Source organism: Gadus morhua, chromosome 3 (genome assembly GCF_902167405.1).
Source record: "Gadus morhua chromosome 3, gadMor3.0, whole genome shotgun sequence".
In the NCBI taxonomy this organism is placed as follows: domain Eukaryota; kingdom Metazoa; phylum Chordata; class Actinopteri; order Gadiformes; family Gadidae; genus Gadus; species Gadus morhua.
This window is the reverse complement of record NC_044050.1, coordinates 21186996-21201995: the sequence shown is the minus strand read 5'-3', so window position 1 is coordinate 21201995 and position 15000 is coordinate 21186996. Positions and strand designations below refer to the sequence as shown.

Sequence of the window (15000 nt, the reverse complement as noted above, 5' to 3'; positions counted from 1 at the left end):
AGGATCAAGCACCAATGAGGAGGGGAGAGAACAGGAGGGCTCGGGAGAGGGGGCACGAGGCGAGGAGACAGAGAGGAGGAGGGGATTGGGGTCAATGGATCACAGTCATAGAAAAGTAACAAAACGTGAAGAGGGGGATAACCTTCTCGTGGTGATCGGCAGATAGAAGCAGGAAGGAGCCGTCAAACTCAATATCATCATCATCATCATCATCATCATCATCATCATCCTCATCAGCCAACGCCGACGTACCGCCTTGTCTTGACCTTTATACACAAGTCACTCATCAGGGATCGCCATTTTACTCGTTCCGAATTGTAGCGTGTCGTTTTTTTTTTCCTGTGTGTGTGCGCGTGCGTGCGTTTGAGTGTGTGTGCGCTTGTTGCGTGGTTTCAATGGCTCTCCCCGGCTGCCTCCTCTTCCTTCCTGCTGTCTATGCCCCCGATCACCACCGCCCTAGTCACAGGCTGGTCACCCGCTGCATCTGTCCGTCCTCCGCGTCGCAGCCGGCGTCCGCCAGGTAGCCCGGCTCCCCGTTGGCGGCCAGCGGCGGCGGCTGGTAGAAGGTCTGCAGGTGGTTGGGTCGCGGCCCCAGCGGCGGGCGGCCCATGCTGTAGGGCAGGTCCAGGGCGGGCCGCTGCGGCCGCTGCCCCGTGGGGCTCAGCTCCTCCGGGCCCTCGGGGCTGCTGTCGGGGTAGGACAGGGAGGGCGGGGTGGTGCGCGTGTAGAAGCGCGGCGGCGGCGGCGGAGAGCTGCCGCGGCTGTACACCTGCGGGGAGTGGCGGGAGTAGAGGCCGCCGCCGCCGGAGGAGGAGGAGGGCGGGCTGGGCTCGCGCGAGGCGAAGATGTTGGTGGGCGGCGAGCCGCGCGGGAAGACGCCGACGGGCGGGGAGCGGCGCTCGCCCGGGTACAGCGGCGAGGGGTTGGAGTCCCGGGCGTAGATGGGCGAGGAGTCCGGGTCCAGGTCCACGTCGGGGCTCAGCGGCAGGGTGTAGGTGTCCGAGGAGTCCTCCCGGTCGCCGTGGTAGCGGAAGGACCCCCGCTCGGCGCCGCGCTGCCACCCGTCCATGCCGCCGCCGCCGCCGCCGCCGCCGCCCCCGCTGCCGCCGCTGCCGCCGCTGGCGTCCTTGCCGTCAAACAGGAAGGACTCGTCCCGCTCCATGTCCACGCCGCCCCGCCACACCTCCAGCGCCCCGTCCTTGGGCTTGAACTCCTCGCTGTCCTGCTCCACCAGGCTCCTCCAGCCGTCACGCTCCTTCAGGAACAGGGGCTCCTCCGGCTCCCGCTCGGCCCCGCCCCTCCAGCGGTCCATGGCGAACTCGTTCTTCTGCGTGATGAAGGTCTCCTCCTTGTCCGACTCCTCCCCGCCGCCCCGCCACACCTCCAGCCGGCCGTCCCTCTTCTCCAGCAGCAGGGGGTCCTCCCTCCCCCGCTCAGCGCCGCTCCGCCACTCCTCCGTCCCGTCCGCGGCCGTCTTCTGGGACGGGTGGCCCTCGCCGGGCCCGCGCTCCCTCCAGTCCTCCGCCAGGGCGTCCCGCTTCAGGAGGAACATCTCGTCCTTCCCCTGGCCCGCCTGCCACTCGGCGATGGCCGCGTCCCGCTGCTGGTGCAGCAGGGGCTCCTCCAGCGCCTTGTACAGAGGCTCCGCCTCCTGCGGGGGAGGGGGCGGCGGCGGGGGCAGCGGCCTGTCCCGGTAGCGGTCCCGGTCCCTCTCCCGGTCCCTCTCCCGGTCCCTCTCGCGCTCCCTCTCCCCCGCCGCCCCGCCCGCCCCCTCGGCGCCGGCGGCGGCGGCGCGGTGCCGCGACAGCGTCCCCGGGGTGCGGCTGATGGTGGAGTAGGGCCGGGCCTGGATGTCCGGGGGCCGCGCCTGCTGCCTGTCCTGCAGCAGCCCGCGGCGGCCCAGGGTGCACTGCAGCTGCGCCCGGTCCCCGTCCTTCAGCTTCTCCTTGGGATCGGCGCTCCCGGGAGCGCCGTGCGCGGCGTGGGCCCAGCCCTCCTGCAGGCGCGCCTGCACGGCGGCCACGGGGTGGTGGAGGTCCTGGCCCCTCAGCCCGGGGCCCTGGTGCAGCTCGGGGTCCCCGGGCTGGGGCCGGCCGGAGGGCCAGCCGTCGGGGGGGCCCGGGCGGGCGTGGTGCGTGGGCATGGCGGCCGCCCAGCCCTCGTGGCCGTGCTGCTGCTGCTGCTGCTGTGAGTGGCGCGTGAGCGTGGCGCTGTGGGCGTGGCCGGCCCGCTCGTGGAGGGGGCGGGCCAGGCTGCCGTAGCGCTCGGGGGGCACGGGCATGGGCGCGGCCGGCCTCAGGTTGCTCTGCACCAGCTCCGAGATGATCATCTTCTCCAGCGCCGCCGCGTCCGACAGGTTCCGCCGCATCCCGCCGCCGCCGCCGCCGCCGCCCAACTCCGGGACGCCCCCGGAGTGGGGGGAGAGGAGAGCCCCGGGGGAGACGTCGTCCACCCCCAGCCCTCCGCCGCCCCCCTCGCCCCTCAGGAGGTCGGTGCTGCCCACCACCCCGGCGCGGGACCCCGGGGCGGAGGCCAGGCCGTGCAGGGTGAAGGTGTTGGGGGTGTAGCCGCCGTTGAGACACACGCTGTCCAGGCCGCAGGGCTCCTGGCCCGCAGACACGCCGCCCTCTGGGGGGGAAACGCAACACAGACGCATGGTGAGGGAACAGAGGGGTGGGACAGACACTGGCACCGGCAGCGGGCAGAGCTGGAGATGAGCGACTCTATGTATGTATGTATGTATGAGAGGATGGGGGTTTGAGTCTGGTTCTTGGAGGAGTTTGGGATTGATGATTAACCTGGGTGGAGTATTTAGGCGGTGCAAATACTTTGGGGCAAGGAATTGAATCCTTTGGTGAGTAATGAAACAACCACATGGAGATGCTGTGTGTCTTCATGATGTTTCTACGGAGGTGGAGTTAGAATGGCTAGTGGATAGGGAGCGAATAAAGTGTGCTCATACTCGGCTTGTTTCTGAAGGTTCCTACTGGTCCGTGTGACACGGAGGAACAGGAAGACGGGAAAAAGGGCACAAAGGAAAAAGACAAACAAACATTTCAGGTTGTAAAGGAAAAAACGTCTTCACTCGAATGTGGTTAGGGAAATTAAATTGTCCTACAACACACTCAAACATACTCTGTATATACACATCCATGCTCCAACACTTTGCACAACAGCAACATAATGTGAACGTGTGTGTGTGTGTATGTATGTGTGTGTGTGTGTGTGTGTGTGTGTGTGTGTGTGTGTGTGTGTGTGTGTGTGTGTGTGTGTGTGTGTGTGCGTATATGTTTGTGTGTGTGTGTGTGTGTGTGTGTGTGTGTGTGTGTGTGTGTGTGTGTGTGTGTGTGTGTGTGCGTGCGTAGTGACTCAGGGGTTATTTACTACCTAACTCAAAACCCGAGCAACCGAAGCGAAAACGCATATTGCACTTCCGACATGCCCTAGGCCCTAGGCCTGGGTGATCTTCCTAGAACCTTGTGAGCCGCCCGAGGTTGGGTCAGAAGGTTAGGTGTTTGACTGGATGCACACAGCGCTCTGCCCAGGCGTACCTGTGGAGGTGAAGGGCTGGCTGTAGCCCTGGGCTAGCAGAGTGTCGTAGGGGGACGCTCCAGGGTGCGTCTGCAGCACAGGGTTAGTCAGGAAGTGGTTCCCCAAGGCAGCTGAGGAGCAGAAAGAAGAAGGAGGTGGAGGAGGAAGAGGATGGTGGAGGAGGAGGTGGAGAAGGAGGAGGAGGTGGAGGAGGAAGAGGTGGAGGAGGAGGAGGAGGAGGAGGAGGAGGAGGAGGAGGAGGAGGAGGAGGAGGAGGAGGAGGAGGAAGAGGAAGAGGAGGAGAAGGAGGAGGAGGTGGAAGAGGTGGAGGAGGAGGAGGAGGAGGAGGAGGAGGTGGAGGTGGAGGTGGAGGTGGAAGAGGTGGAGGAAGAGGAGGAGGAGGAGGCGGAGTAGGAGGAGTAGGAGGAGGAGGCCGAGGAGGAGATGGAGGTGGAAGAGGGAAAACAGGAGTAGGAGTAGGTGGAGGAAAAATATGATTAGGGGGAGGAGCAGGAGGAGGAGGAGAATTAATAGAAAGAGGAGGTGGAGGTGGAGGAGGAAGAAGAAAAAAAGGAAGTGGAGCAGGGGGCGGAGGAGGTGGAGAAGAAGGAGAAAGAGGAAGATGACGAGGACGAAAAGGAGTCCAAGCACGTGGACGATGAGGTGGAGGAGGAGGAAGATAACAGGAGGAGGAAAAAGAGGAGGACGAGTGAGAACGATAAGCAGGCAGAAGAAAAAGATTAGTGAGGTCGAGGAAGAGGAGCAGAGGAGGAAGAGGAAGAGTATGAAGGGCATTTGTTCAATTTGAATGAGAAACAGGCGGTGGGTGTTTGAGTGGTGCTGGGTGCAGTACAGGTCATACCCTTACCTCTGTTGAGGGTGGGGGTGTTGTTGACGTCCGTGGCGATGAAGGAGGACTCGGTCTGTCGGCGCACCGTGTCGTTCCACATCCTCCGGATGCGGCTCTGTCACAACACACGAAGGCCATGCGTTAGAAATCCTAAATAACCAACGTTACAAACAATGTTAATGTTAATAAAAAAACAACCCATCCATGTCCGTGTGCTTCGGCAATGTGAATCTTTATCTCCCCTAATCCCATATCCGTAATTCTCATACAAGCTTGAAAATGATTATTAAACCTTTATTTATTCAGGGAAGGCCATTCGGAGCAGGCTCTCTATCAATGACACCCTGATTATAACAAATGTACAAATAAAAACAGAAATCAAAAGGCACGACAGATATAAACAGTCGGTCAAACAACCAGAACAACACTACAAGACATGAAGTAAATAAATACATTTAAATTAAAAAAATAAATATATATATATATATATATATAAAGAAAGAAGAAGAAAAGAAGGAAGAAGAAAATATAAAGTACATAAATAAATAAAACAATACAATGGGATAACAAAAAATAATAATAATAGTGAGCTGAACTGAACGGAGAGGGACATAGTGAGAGAGAGAGCTGTGGCCGGAGGGCCGGGGGGCCGGGTGGCCGGGGGGTCGGGGGCGCCCCTCTTACCTGTCTGTTGGCGGTGGCTCTGCGGGCCTGGCTGCTGCTGTAGCGGTTGTTGGAGCGCAGCGCCGCCCCCTTCACAGAGTCCGGGGAGCTGGAGGACGAGCCTCCGCAGCACTGGGACAGACGCAGGCAGCGGCCGTAGTCCTTCTGGCCCTGCACGCAGGAACACCGCCTCGTGTGATCATCCGGCCCGAGAAGCACCCCGTCCCACGGTGTGGGACGGGGTGCTTCTCGGGCCGGATGATCACACGAGGCGGCGGTGGCGAGGGGTCCCCCGACCAAGGCACCTCCACCCTAACCGCTCTGACCAGCTGGCCGTCGCCTTGCATGGCTGACTCGGCCGTCGGTGTACGGGTGAATGTGTGTGTGAATGGGTGAACGTCAGGCCGTATTGTAAAGCGATGTGTGTGCAGTCCATTTACCATTCACGGTCCAGCTCAACTAACCGCCTGTAGGGGGCTGGCGGTGGTGGGAGGCTGTTACACCGTCACGTTTCTTCCCTCGCATATTTCGCCCCTCGTCAATATAAGAATCCGAGATGAACGGAGAACAGGGTGATGCAGGACCCCGACGCGTCCCATAGGGGTTATGAATCACCCTGACGAAGATTACATTATGATTTTATTGCTACTGCAACCAAATAGCAAAATAGCATCCATGGCAACAGTTGGTTATTCAGAAATAACAGACTGCTCAGTGCCGTTAACAGACCAGTAAGAAAGGGTTAGTATTCAACAAAGGCGTGTCATAAGATATGATTACAGCCCGACTGATAAAGGATTTTTTAGGCCGATACCGATATAAATATTTGGTGACTTAAAAATCTGATATTACGATATATCGGCCGATATATATTTAAAAAAGAAATTCCAGAAACGCGCAACAAAACATAAACAGATTTCCCTAACATTAGTTAATTGTAGTTATTTATGAGTCCTCACTAAAATAATAAGGTAACGCAGTTTAAAAATAAACTTTATTTTATTGTCACACCAGAAAAGATTTATTAAAGTTCTGATAAATAAATTGTATAAAAATACAAACTTAAGATGACACCATCACACACAAAGACACACAAAGACACCACACCACAGACTAAACGGGCACACACGCACACACACACACGCACGCAGGCACGCACGCAGGCACGCAGGCAGGCAGGCAGGCACGCACGCACGCACACACACACACACACACACACACACACACACACACACACACACACACACAGACCAACCTTGCGGGCCAGGGTGCAGTGCAGTATGGTGATCAGCAGGCCTTGGGCGGTGTTGAGCGAGGAGAAGAGGTAGGCCAGGAGGAGGGAGGGAGCGGAGAGGAAGACCAGGCCTGCAGACCATGTCACGCACTGGAGGAAGAGGAGGGTGAGCGAGCCCACCGCCCACGCCCTGTAAGGAACACACAGTTCACACTGGTTGACAACACCTGTAGCTATGGAGCCATGTCCAAAGGGCGACTGCATCACACGGAGCGGGTTGGTTGTGTGTGTGTGTGTGTGTGTGTGTGTGTGTGTGTTTGGGAGGGGATGATGGGGATGACGTTCATACACACATTCACACACCGACAGCGGAGCCAACCACGCAGGGTGACGGTGATGATGACCATGATGCTGCCGTGATGATGATGATGACGACAACGACGATGACGGTATTGGTACTACTGACCTGAGGTTATCGTGTCGATTGGAGTCTGGCTTGAGGGCAGCAGAGCTGTGCATCTTGTGCAGGGTCATCACCAAGACAACCAGGTTGAGCTGTAGTCCAACGTTCAGAGGTCAGAGGTCAGAGGTCCGATGTGTGTGTGTCCATATCGATCACATTCCAATTAATATTGTAGGACACAAGTAACCACTTACCGTTATTATGAAAGCCACCGGTCCAAGGAAGCTCCATATGAAATAATTGTCTGTTCGAAGCCAGCACCTTTCAAAACAAGAACAGGTACACAGCACAGACATATACACACAAACACACGCACACACACAGATTTAGTAAAAACACAAAATACAGTAAACAATGGGTTCCGACCATGTAGGTCTTGTGCCCAATCAAGACAAGCACAGCTCACACACACACACACACACACACACACACACACACACACACACACACACACACACACACACACACACACACACACACACACACACACACACACACACACACACACACAGACACACACAGACACACACGTCCCACCACCTACGCAGTGCTGGAGCCGTATCCTCTGAAGTCTATGGCTGTGGAGACGGCCACCACCAGCACGGGGACAGAGTACCCCGACAGGTAGAAGTACTTCCTCCTGGAGTTCTGGCCCTCAAACACCTCCCTCTGCAGCAGGTACAGCTCCACCGCCTCCAGGCAGAGCCAGCAGAACACCGAGAGCAGGGAGAAGTGCAGCATGCCCGCCACGATGGAGCACGCCACCTGGAGAGGGTCAGGGGAGAGAGGAGGGGAGAGAGAGAGAGAGAGGGGGAGAGGGAGGGAGGGGGAAGGGGGGAGAGGAGGGGACAGGTGAGAGGGAGGGTGAGTGGGTGATAGGGGGAGAGGATAGGGGAAGAGTGAACGGAGGGAGAGAGGGAAGGGAAGGAGAGAGGGAGATGAGGGGAGAGGTGAAAGGGAGGGAGAGAGGGGGATAAGGGGAGAGGGGAGGGAGGGAGGGAGGGAGAGGGCGGGGGAGATGGGGGAGAAGAGAGGGACAGAAAGAGAGGTGGAGAGGGGATGAAGGGAGAAAGAGAGAGACAAGGGGAGATGGGAGGAGGCAGAGGGAGATATAGCAAGTGGGGAGAGGAAAGGGAGAGAGAGGTGGCGAGGGAGGCAGGAGATGGGGCAGAGAGGTGAGAGAGGAGGGTGGGAGAGCAAAAAGAGAGAGGTGGGGACGGGAAAAAAGAGGGTTGAATATAGAGAGGGAGTAAAGGTGGGAGGGACAGAGGGGGAGAAAAAGAAGGAGGCCGATCAATGAGGACTGAACTGACTGCAGTCCTGTTGTTCAGTCTGATCAATGCACTTAGCTGAGCTATAACTGCTCCGTTTAAAACACCTTTATCACAGAGGCGTGGCACTAGGGGCGAACAAAGGCGTATCTTATGACCTTAATCATGGCTCATAGCATACAGATCCATAATTAACTGAATGAGCTGCACCTGTTCTCATCCCGAGAAGTCCCACACCTCCGTGGCGAAGGCTTATCGAATAAGCACTGCAGATGCTGACCGAGACGCTTTATCAACACTTTATTTTTATTGTTATGTAAATATATGCTTTACATACATATATATATATATATTCTGTTTTATTGCAACTATTTTGTTCTTTGTTACTCTTTTTTTTTATCTGATACTGTTTTTTACTTTCTTTCTTTTTTTAATATATCATTGCATTGTTAAGGAGAACTTTAATACAATTGCATTGCCAGCTATGACTGCTTTGCCTGTTATGTTGTTCATTTGACAATAAACCAACTTGAAAAAAATGATATCAATGATAACGTCCCCGTCCCCGGCCCCAAACCACTGCGCCGTGTTCAGACGCGTGGGGGGCGGCACTCACTGTGAACTGCGTCTTGTTGGCGCCCACGAGGAAAAGCAGCTCGGTGATGAGGAGGTTGGCCCACAGGTTGCAGTGGATGTTGCTGTGGTCGCTGTGCCAGGGCGCCCCCTGACAGCACAGCGTGGTGAGGCAGCCGGCCAGGCACACCAGGGCCACCGAGATGCCCACCCACGAGACCCCGGACACCAGCAGCTCCTCTACCCCCACCCCGGACTGGGAGGGAGAACAGAACAGAGGCTTGACGGATGCTTTGGCTTTTAGTAGACATGCTATCTAGCGTTTTATCACGGAGCAGACACTTTCTTGACGATGTCTACGATGGGGCTCAAAGCTGGGACTTTTTTCAGCTCAGAGTCGAGACATCCTAGCCCACGAGACTGTCCCGGATCCGCCCCTGAGCTGAATACACAACGAGTTTCAATAAAAAGAAAAATGATGAATCACTTGTTTCGTTTCGTTTCGTTTTGCTGTGTTTGTATTTATGTTAATATTTCAGCAGCATTGCACCAATTCATCTGGTGGAAGGACAGAATTGAAGAAGTATAGAAACGTTGGTTTCTTTCTGTCATTTCAGAGAGTAGCATCAGCCCAGATACCAGTGGTCAAAGCGTCACAAAAGGGTCTATGTGTTGCGTCAGACACGCTCCGCCCTGCGTCACAAAAACTCCAGACATCCCGATACATTATGGAAACGAACCAGCCAGGTTGGTAACGTCTGCAGCGTCTGCATACGTGCATAGCACTAATGGTAGTGATCTAGAGGTTTTTGTTGGAGGAACTAACTTTAAGAAAACCTCCATGTCAGCAGCCCCTAAAAATAAAACAGGACTATTGCACTATTATCAAAAGGAACTTGCAGCACTGTAGCGAAAAAGAAGAGACACTCCAAGTTATGTAAAGGAAATTACCTCTAAATAGACCTGGTAGAAAGTAGTGTCTTCCATAAATCGTATCTCTCTGGCAAGCTAGTGTGCAGTTAATGTCGATTGTTCTTTAAATTGCTTGCATTAAAATATATGTGCCTTGTTAGTTTAGGTGTAGCGGAGTTAATGAGCAATAGGATGCTGTTTACACAAATATCATTTCACCACTACAAGGTGCCTTTAATATAGAGCTCCATGTGGCTTCTGTAGTTTTGTATTAGTTTTTCAAGAAAAGGCTTATTATTATAATCTCTGGTGTCTTAAGCTTTGGAGCATTAGATGCAGTGGCGAAACTACCGGGGTGGCAAGGGGTGGCAGCTGCCACCCCCGAAAAAATGCTTGCCACCCCACTTGCCACCCAGGTTGTTAGAAGTGTCTCCAATATACATTTATTGAATGGTATTATATTTTTTGCTACTGAAGCTGTTGATCTTATTGGTAACTTGTTTAAGTTTAAGAACTAAAATCTTTATGTCCCCGCTCCCCTGTAAAATGGTTGAGTCCATGAATCCTATTTGCTCTCTTCTCACCGTGCGCATCTGCCGCTTCATTCAAATGAAGACAGAAACGGTTTGAAAGCCAAAGAACTGGAGACAAGCCAACTGTACGCTTGCAGTGATGAAAAAAGGTACAGTACAGCTGAAACTTGAATCAAGAAAATGTGATGGGTGGTCGCATGTGTCTTAATCTGCATGCCTGTTGTGTTCGTGTGTGGACGAGTGCGTGCTCGCCATTGACACACTGATTGCGATTGACGGTGGGGTTTCGAGATCGGACAGATCCAAACGCACACACACACACACACACACACACACACACACACACACACACACACACACACACACACACACCCACACATACACACACACACACACACGCTTTCACAGTGCAAAGGCAGGAGGTGTTGCCCTTCTCTCAGGTAACAGACAACACAATTACTTTTCAAACGATCGACACCACATCAAGTCCAGCCGGCGCACAATGGGACCGCCCAAACACGCAACTCCACAGGCAGAGAATCCACAAGCCCTTTCCTCGTAGCTCTGAGTCTTATGAATATTAACAATGACAACCCATCACAACGAGGTGATGTAAATCAATCAAATATTAAATTGATTTAATATTAATCAAAGGGAGAGAAAATAAGTATTAAATTGGCTTTTCAGTGGCTGTTTCCCGATGTGCTCGCATGATGGGCGGATCATCCGAAGGGAACCACACTGAATCATTAAGTCTTTTGTGTAGAGATGGACGGGTAGATAGACGCAAGATTGACAGACAGACACACAGACAGACACACAAAACTTAAAATATAGACAAACAGAAAGATAGACACAATTTGTTAACTGTTTTCATTAGCGATTGGTATAAATAAATACATATAGACACCAGGCATGTGTGTTTCCAACAATAAAAAGACTTGACTTGACTTTGTGTGTGTGATTTGCCACCCTTGAATTTAACTTGCCACCCTTCTGCCACCCCATGTAAAATTTTCTAAAATCGCCACTGATTAGATGAATTTCTTTTGAAGGTTCTCGCCAGCCGTCCTTTATAAGGGGACACCGTACACACAGAAGACACGGTAGGCGCACACAAAACGATATAAGATGGTCCGTTCATTCTGTGAATTGGACAAAGAGAAATCTTAACGAAAAAAATGGTTGGAGCGAATATGCTCTGAAACGGGGCCGTACAAGGACTCACTTCAATCACACAAGCTGTACGACAGAACAGTTTAGTCTAACACCGTGCCCAAAACTGCCATACACTTCAATGAAATACAACCAAAAATGGTGAATAATTAATAATGTGCTAATCCGATTGGCCGTGACTCCCGGCCCGTGAAATGGAGGGTGAGGGAGAGGGCGAGGGGGGGGGGGGGGGGATGGAGCACCCACCGCAGGCTGCTGGTACGTCATGAGCACGGCGTAGCTGGAGAGGTGGTTGCAGGCGCAGGTGGTGTGTGTGTTGTTGGAGTGCAGAAGGCGGCAGCCCTGCGTGGACCACCTGCCGCTGCCCAAGGACCCCGAGGAGTTCCAGAAGGAGCAGTTAGGGCCGTAGTGGTTCTCCTGCTGTGAGGAGTGTTGGGTGGGGGGGGGGAGGGGGATGTCATTTACATAACGTACACAGATCCATACACTGTGTTGTGTATCCATACACATAGACAAACGTGCACGCAAGCTAGCGCTGGGCGATAAATCAAATTTTGATCGTGATTTCGATTTCAGTGTCAAACAACCAAAAAACGAATAATTGCGTTTTCGTTATTTTTTTCATTAAATGTTTTATAGAAAGTGCAGAACACGCACACACATGTGCACAAACACACTCACAGACACACACCACAGCATGCCACAGAGGTAGCAGTGCGCCCACCTGCAAGTGTCGCAGGGTGAAGATCACAGGCTCAGACAGGTACACTCTGTTGACGCCGCGGTGAACAGAGGCAGAGATCACGTGGGAGTTGACCGCCAGGCTACGCCCCCTGACCTCTGACCCCTGGCCCAGCCCCAGCCCCAGCCGCAGGGTGGAGTTCTTGGTGGTGAGGAAGGAGCCCAGGTTCTTGAAGAGCGACAGCACCAACTTCACCTGGCCTGGGAACGTGTGTGTGCAGACCAAACATCACTCAAAACCAGGAACCTTACGATTGGTGAGGGTGGTAGTGTGTGCGGATGAATGCTGGTCTTAGCAGCCTCACCTAGCCTGAGCCTGTTTAATAATGTCGGTCGCTATTGTGGTCTACCAGACAAAGGATGCAGGGTGGTATGTGTTGAAAGCTGGTTTATTGTAGAAGTTTGAAGACAATGATACTACGATGGGGTTAGGATTAGGGTTAGGGTTAGGGTTAGGATTAAGGTTCTACTTGTTGCCACGCAGGAGATCTTTCTCCCGGAGTGTGTGTGTTGATGACTGGTTTAACCCGTGCACATTGATATCTCAATGCACAACTGTGACAGCCTCACCCAGCCCCAGAGTCCAATCAGTCTGACTCAGGCCATCCACACACACACACTCCCACAATGATCCAATATGATGGTCATTTGGACATTTAGCCCAGCTACTCAGAAATATGACCGCTGTTCCACCCCAGTTGCCCAACCCATGGTACAAACCGATCTCTGTAAATGGATATGAAGTCACTCGCATTACGGGGACAGTAAGTTGATTGACAAAGCTTGGGATAGGCAATTTGGAGGCACCAGCTGGTGCCTCCAAATTGCCTATCTCAAGCTTTAACAATCACCTTACTGTCACTGTAAGACAGATTTTGAAAATATCGGATCAAATTATATCCCACCCCTCCATTCAAGCCGCCCTCCAAAGCCATTCCCGCAAAGAACATGACTTTCTACTTTCACCAATATGTCCGTCAAAAGGGCTTGTTATGGTCCCACGTTGACGCAACGCAAGGACCACGCAGACGCTTCGCCTCGACGCAAGGTTACAATTCCTGGGAGGCATCCGCAGCCGGGGCCCAACCGGGGCCCAGACGCCGTCAGGGGCCCGTGGAGGAAGAAAGAAAAAGGACCTAGGCGATCGCCTGGGGCGGCATATGTGTCGGGGGCGCCCTCTGGTGGCGCCCTTAATTAATTAATTAAATTATACGAAACAAGCAAAAATGAAACCACACATGTTCCCAAATTGAACGGACAAGGGAGGGGGCGGGGGATTCAGTGTTAGGGCGCACTGAAACCCTGACTGCAGTAAGCAGGACAACGCGACAAGCCCCCCCCGTCCCGAGCGCAATTTGCTTGTGCGTGTGGTTGTGTGTAGGGCGGGGGGGGGATGTTACGCTGGGTGGAATCATAATCAGCCCTTAAGCGTGTGGAAGACTCCGGTAGTGCGCATTGAGTGCATGCTGGTAGCCGGTTAGCTAGGTAGACAGGTAGGTACCGTGAACATTGGGATTGTGGTATCCTGACTCGTATTGTGGATTGTGCTGAGCCTCATTTTGGGGGAAGAGTCTGCTGAATGACTGTCAATGAAGGCTCAGCCGGGACGGGGATTTACAGACCGTTGTTGCTGTATTGCTGCAGGGCCAAGGCAGAGATCTGGAGAATGCTGTCGCTGTCGTAGGAATGAGGGAAGGTCAGGTCCTGTATCTCTGCTTCTGTATTCAACACATAAACTTCCAGATCTTCACACACACACACACACACACACACACACACACACACACACACACACACACACACACACACACACACACACACACACACACACACACACACACACACACACATGCACGGACACACACAATATATTAACTCAAATTCCAAAACACATCCCATTTCTGCCCCTTACCCCTTACCCTTACCCCTCCCCCTTGTTTTGAAGGGGTAAGGGGTAGAAATGGGATTTGGCCTTAAAAGCATGTAACAATAGGAGTAAAATATAGCTTAAGCACACACCGACATTGGGTGCTCTGTCGCTGAAGCGGCCTTCATACAGATTGTTAGCCAATAGGAAGGCTCCTTTCTCCACTGCATCCAATAGCAGGGAGGCAGAGCGAGACTGGTCAGCGTTGTTCATGTCTGCCCAGGAGATCAGCGCCTCGGGTCCCAGCAGGTTATCCACTGTCTGGACCACAGCCTGGGGGAGAGAGAGAGAGAGAGAGAGAGAGAGAGAGAGAGAGAGAGAGAGCGAGAGAAAGAGAGAGAGGGAGAGGGAGAGAGTAAGAGATAGAGAGAGCGAGATTAAGAGTGAGAGAGAGAGAGAGAGAGAGAGAGAGAGAGAGAGAGAGAGAGAGAGAGAGAGAGAGAGAGAGAGAGAGAGAGAGAGGGAGAGAAAGTGTAAAAGAGGGCAATCTATTTTTACTAATCATTTACTACCGTCCCATGGCTAATACTGTGACTACTGCTCAAAACACACAGGGACTATCCCAAAAAAATGAATGAGGAAAACATGTTTTTAATCTTCTTTGGGATTCAGACCATGGCATTAGCATTGAAAAAAGGATGAAGGAAGATGAGGGACTACGCGGACTACTCACACCGTGAACATTAAAGCAAAATGTGTTCACACATATTGCCGTGGCCAGTAGGACCCTCTCCTTTCCCTTCTGGGGAAAACCCTGCTCACCTGAACGTATGCTCGACACGTGCGCTCCCTCTTCTGCAGCTGGAGGAGAGACCAAACACAACGTTCAACAGCTTGGGTTAGCATTGTTAGCATTTGACATTTTGCTCATTCACACCCTGGAAAAGGTCAACGTAGTGGTGAGTAGCTCCGTGGGGAGGGGGGGCGTGTAAACCTTGTTGTAGTTGCGTGCGGCCGATTCCTTATTGGCCGGTCTCAGGGCCTGGAGCTGGGAGTCCAGGATGTCCAATAGCTGCTCGATCAGCTTGACGGACATGCTTACGTCGCCGGCGTAGACCCGCCCCCGCGTCAGGTTGACCAGCTCCCCGGCGATGTTTGCGGCGTTCTCTCCGCTTTTGATCTACCG

The 15000-nt window shown here is 53.4% G+C and overlaps 1 protein-coding gene across 7 annotated transcripts in view; it reads right to left on the bottom strand.

Moving 5' to 3' along the window:
* The window catches only part of LOC115539898 (adhesion G protein-coupled receptor L1), a 38747-nt gene that overhangs the window by 612 nt on the left and 23135 nt on the right, over positions 1-15000 (bottom strand). For 3 of the 7 annotated variants that reach the window (XM_030350767.1, XM_030350772.1, XM_030350769.1), the window contains 16 exons: positions 14809-14994; positions 14637-14675; positions 13967-14147; positions 13570-13692; positions 11931-12148; positions 11453-11626; positions 8629-8841; positions 7286-7506; positions 6936-7002; positions 6745-6833; positions 6300-6468; positions 5066-5215; positions 4400-4496; positions 3552-3662; positions 2963-2986; positions 1-2628 (listed from right to left, as the gene is read on the bottom strand). The exon at positions 1-2628 is cut by the window's left edge and continues 612 nt beyond it. In XM_030350767.1, coding sequence (XP_030206627.1) covers positions 461-2628; positions 2963-2986; positions 3552-3662; positions 4400-4496; positions 5066-5215; positions 6300-6468; positions 6745-6833; positions 6936-7002; positions 7286-7506; positions 8629-8841; positions 11453-11626; positions 11931-12148; positions 13570-13692; positions 13967-14147; positions 14637-14675; positions 14809-14994 — 4230 coding nt within the window. In that variant the 3' untranslated portion in view covers positions 1-460. The remainder of the gene's footprint in view (positions 2629-2962; positions 2987-3551; positions 3663-4399; positions 4497-5065; positions 5216-6299; positions 6469-6744; positions 6834-6935; positions 7003-7285; positions 7507-8628; positions 8842-11452; positions 11627-11930; positions 12149-13569; positions 13693-13966; positions 14148-14636; positions 14676-14808; positions 14995-15000) is intronic. The other 4 variants (XM_030350771.1, XM_030350770.1, XM_030350773.1 and 1 more) reach the window with 4 other exon arrangements.